This window comes from Trachymyrmex cornetzi, unplaced genomic scaffold, assembly GCF_001594075.2.
Source record: "Trachymyrmex cornetzi isolate Tcor2-1 unplaced genomic scaffold, Tcor1.1 scaffold99, whole genome shotgun sequence".
Taxonomy (NCBI): Eukaryota; Metazoa; Arthropoda; class Insecta; order Hymenoptera; family Formicidae; genus Trachymyrmex; species Trachymyrmex cornetzi.
Genome location: NW_017300343.1, coordinates 2,174,952 through 2,179,879, shown reverse-complemented (window position 1 = coordinate 2,179,879; position 4,928 = coordinate 2,174,952). Strand labels below are relative to the sequence as shown.

General features: G+C 30.0%; 1 protein-coding gene across 1 annotated transcript in view; it reads right to left on the bottom strand.

Annotated features, from left to right (window-relative positions):
• Positions 1-4,928, bottom strand: part of Six4 (homeobox protein six4) — a 14,695-nt gene that overhangs the window by 8,679 nt on the left and 1,088 nt on the right. Inside the window, exon 3 of the mRNA XM_018521334.1 lies at positions 4,870-4,925. Within this exon, the coding sequence (XP_018376836.1) occupies positions 4,870-4,925 (56 nt within the window). The remainder of the gene's footprint in view (positions 1-4,869; positions 4,926-4,928) is intronic.

The window sequence follows — 4,928 nt, the reverse complement described above, 5'->3', positions numbered from 1 at the left end:
AATCTAAGACCACAAAAATATTTACAAAATATTAAAAATAAGTCTCACACACGAATATTTTATAAATATTAATAATATAACTTTAAGGGGGCTAATTTGGAGTCAGCGCGGTAAGAGGTGCGCATTTAATATTTAAACAAACATTAATAGTATAATGTGTTAGGATGTTAGTCCGTAATACACATTATACTATTAATGTTTGTTTAAATATTAAATGCATACCTCTTACCGCGCTGACTCCAAATTATATATATATAGCCCCCTTAAAGTTATATTATTAATTTTATAATTAAAGGAGTCCTTTTTTACGTTTACTTATTTATTATATATTATTTTGTAAATATTTTATGAATGTTGTGTGCTGTCTGGGAGTTATATTACGTGTTTAAGTATAAATTTGCCTTGTCGTTATATCGCTGCTACTTCAAAAGATGTAGCTATTAACGATAAATATTAATTAAAAAACCACAAAATTGTAACATTAACGATAAAATGTTAATAAAAATATCATCAAATTATTATAGTATAAGTTACTGTTATCACTTGTCTTGTGAAACAAATTATAACTTTTGAGAACACGTTAGCTCAATAATTCTTTAAATAAACACATGTCCAATAATAAATTCTGTTCATTTTTTATATTATTTCTCTTTAAACGATATTCTTTACATATCCTTACACCTAACGTTAATCAAAATTCGTCTGATCTTCATTTAAAAAAAAATTGAAACTTTTATGTCATCGTATAAGAAACTCGTCCACTAGAAAATCTACAAGGTCTTTTCCTGTCTGAAAAACGTTTGTCTTGTATAAAAAATGTTAGTTTTGTGTAAAAAAAATATGCACACTAATTGTTCAAAATGAAAAAAATGGGGATAAATGAGTGTAACGAACACCAGCGAGATTGATTAGTACGGGTGGACTTGGCCGGCCGAATATCTGTTGACGCGGGAGCGATGGCGACGCCACGCATATACGCACGTATTCCTCGCTCGTGGTGTGCGTGCTTGCATGAATTTCTGGCGGTACGCGTTATACGCAGTTTCTACGTGCGCTCGAAGAAAGGAACGGACCAGAGAGCGAACGCAGCGTTGTTATGGCTACGATGGAGTCGCGGTCACGGCTCTCTTGCCGGGCCTCTCCGTTCTGACGGACCCATTCTGAGGAGCACCAATTTCGTCCCTCCCATCTCAAAACGCTTGAGAAATATACACGGTTTACCATTTTAGCTGATTAGTAATTAGTTTAAGTTAATTAAATATTTTGGGATATATATCTTCTAGGAAAACTAATTTTACGAACATTTTGTTGAGAGAAATAAAAAAGTATTCGCGTACATAAAAGATGAATAATATAGTTCTACAAGAAAGATATTTTTTGTAAAAATAATTATAAAAAATTATAAACAAAATTTGGGAAATGATACAACATATGTAGGTATATAAGATAAATGTATTAATAACTGAATTAATAAGAAGTCATGATCAGTTGTGTATTAATTATTATTGATTATTAATGTAGCGGCATCATAAAAAGAAGTTCATGTAAAACTTTATCGGTAATCGAAAACTATCGATACTATCATATAAATTTTTTAAAAAGCAGAAAAAATTTGATTGATATATTACACCATATTGATAGTGCAATAACTGAATTTCTAATAAAATAAATTTTCAAAATTTAATTTTTGGTTTTTTTACAATTAAAAAATATACTACATGTTTGAGTAAATACAGTACAATATTTTAAAAATACATTGCAAAAATTAAAAAATATAGATACTATGTTTTACTCAAGATGGTAAGAAAATTAATAAAATTATAAATGTGTGTGTGTGTGTGTCTCTTCTACGAACTTGAAGAGAACAATTTTTCGCAATAATTTGTAAGAAAAAATTATATATACTTTTATTACTTATTTTGATGTAAGTATTTAAATGCTTTCTAGTTTTCTATTATTGACAAATAATAATTATATACAAATATATTATTAATTTTTCAATCGCTGGCATATTTAGTTATTGGCATATTTATTACTTATGTATATTAATTATAATTCAAATGTATGTCTTTTTATAAATAAAAAATTATATTAAATAGAGTATCTTAAGACCGCAAATGTAAATACACACTGAGTAACGAAAACTTTGTCGATCTGAGCTGAATCTTAGTGCTTGAATATTTTCGATGAGAATTTATATACATATCCAATTTTACAAACTGGAATGTATATAATGCGCTGAAATTATTTAATTAGATGCGATCTCTGATTTTCGTATTGTAAAGTTCGATGGATTTCATGCGTCGCTTCAAGAATTTTGCTCTCGATCTCGTCGTCTCGATCGAGAGATTAAGCTTACGTTGCCTGATCTTATCGTAATTTGCAGTGCCTGTTATGTCAATAAACGGTTGAACACGCGTCCGGCATTATCTATGCGTGACTCCATCTACGTTTTTTTCTCTACGTCTCACCCACCGCTTTTCTTCCGAGTGTATCATTTACCAATGAACCTCGCGCGTAACATAACAACCCCAGTGTTACGTATAGAGCTGCCAGATCTTATCTCCCTATTCATAATCGTCACAAAGGACGTCAACACGATGCAGACATTAATTAGATAAGCATATGAGCATTAGATAATCTCCCGAGAGAAAAGAAAACCGAACAATGCTACCTCTCCGAAGAATGTCTCACTCGCTCGATTATCATATCGAGTAGAGTAAATGCTTCTATGATTTTAAGATATGGTAAATGTTCCTATATTAAGTAAAACGTAAGAATTTGTATATGGAATAAAATATCTATTCAAACTACGAGAAAAAGAGAAATACCTTACTTTAATGTTTTCTCAAATACTGAGTTTAGTAACAAATTCTTCTGTAACGTAATCCTTATCACAATTTATATATGTATTCACTAATATAATATTCCAAATAATATAATTTAGTTTTCACAGTCATAATTACTTTTATTATAAAACATAAAATTATTTTTAATAATCTAGATTAAAAATAATTTTATAACACATCAACTTTTTCAGCTCTTTAAAAGTAGGATTCCTCCCTCCCTAAGTTATATTACTTTTAAACTCTGTGTGTATGTGTGTGTATTTGTGATACTCCTGGTTTACATTTTATATAAAAATAGAAAAAAGTTTTGTTTAAAATACAATCGAAAAGTCCTCTTAAGGCTCCTAAGTAATTACTACAGCCATATTGAATCATGTCAAAAGCGACATTTAAATTTTTGTTAAGTGCTAATGGTAAATAAAGACAATTTGGATAAAACAAAATGATGAAATCATTTTAAAACATTTGTAAAAAGAACTATACTTATTACCCTTAACAATCAGTAAATAATCGTAAAAAGTAATGAAAGGCACGTGAAGTGTTTTTATTCAATGCGCATGCGTAGCCTATTTTCACTTACACGTGCCTTTTATCTCTTTTTACAATTATTTACTGATTGTCAGGGGGGATAAGCATAGTTTTCGTTCATGTTTACAAATGTTTTAAAGCGATCTCATTATTCTATTTTATCCAAATTGTCTTTATTTACAAATAGCATGTAATAAAAATTAATATGTTATTTCTCGCTTCTGACTTCTGATTTAAGTAGTTCTAAATCCCTATTTCAAACATCTTAACCTGGAATGAATTATGTTTTCCTGTACCAATTTGGAACAAAAGAACACATGTTACAGAACACTTGTTGATTTCTAAGGAAAAGGACTACGCAGACCCTTAGTCAATGCCCTGTGTCAGACATATATTTTTCATTATTACGTAAAAAATATCAAATACAGATTAAGAAGCAATAACCATACGATACACGTCTTAGGGGTATTGTTACGGAGTATGCCTACGCCATAAGGTTATATCCTTTTTTTTCCTAAACAATATTATCCTTTTGTTGCCTTGCACGGCATTGGAAGACTTTTGAAGAACTTTTCAAAAGTGCACTGAGAAGACTGGTCTGATTGAATTAAATAGCAATTCTGGTGAAAAATAGATACAGAAAAAAATGTTAGGGTTACCACAACCAGAAATAATGATAATTTTCGCCCATCAATATATTTGGTTGTGACAACCGTGTAAGATGGATATATCTTTACAGCCATAACCGTTAAGATATGCCAATCTTAAGCTTATCACAATCGTACTATAGTTCCTATATCCAAAAAATATATTGATGAGCGACTTTTGATCGTGACAAATGTAGCTGTTTTTTCCATGGACGAATCAGAATTTTCTAATTAAACCTATTAGAATTCTAGTTGGGATAACTAAAATTCTGATTGATATAATTATTCTGGTAAAAATAAGAATTTTAGTAGATTTTACCAGAAATATTATATCAACCAGAATTCCGATTATCTCAACTAGAATTTTAATAAATTTAACTAGAGAGAAAATTCTGGTTCGTCCATTTTCAAACAGAAATTTTTTTCTATGTGTTCAAATAATTACCGTCCATAATTATTCCCCTCGGGGAAAATCCTCCCGGACGTTTCTGGAAGCCTTAACAAAGAAAAAAGGATGTCCGAGAAAAAAAAATAAATGGCGATCCTAATTACGAAAGGGGAATGACCCTTTCGTAATCGCTGCGAATGACCAGAATCTATTATTAATTACAATCAATTACAAATTTATTTATTAACTGCGTCTGATTCTCATTTGCCCGACATATATTTCTTGATTTATTTTTAATTCCAAAAGAAATATTTGTACAAAAGGAAAATCGAATTAAGTAGTTCTATGTGTAATCATCCGCGCGTATTAAAATATATTTGCAATTTAAGTGTTCTCTTCTAATTTTTAACATTTTTAAAGATTTGTATAAATTTATTTATATACAAAAAGGACTCACGTTCTCGTTTGTGGCGTACGATCACGCTGTCGACGATTCTTGAACCAATTGGACACCTG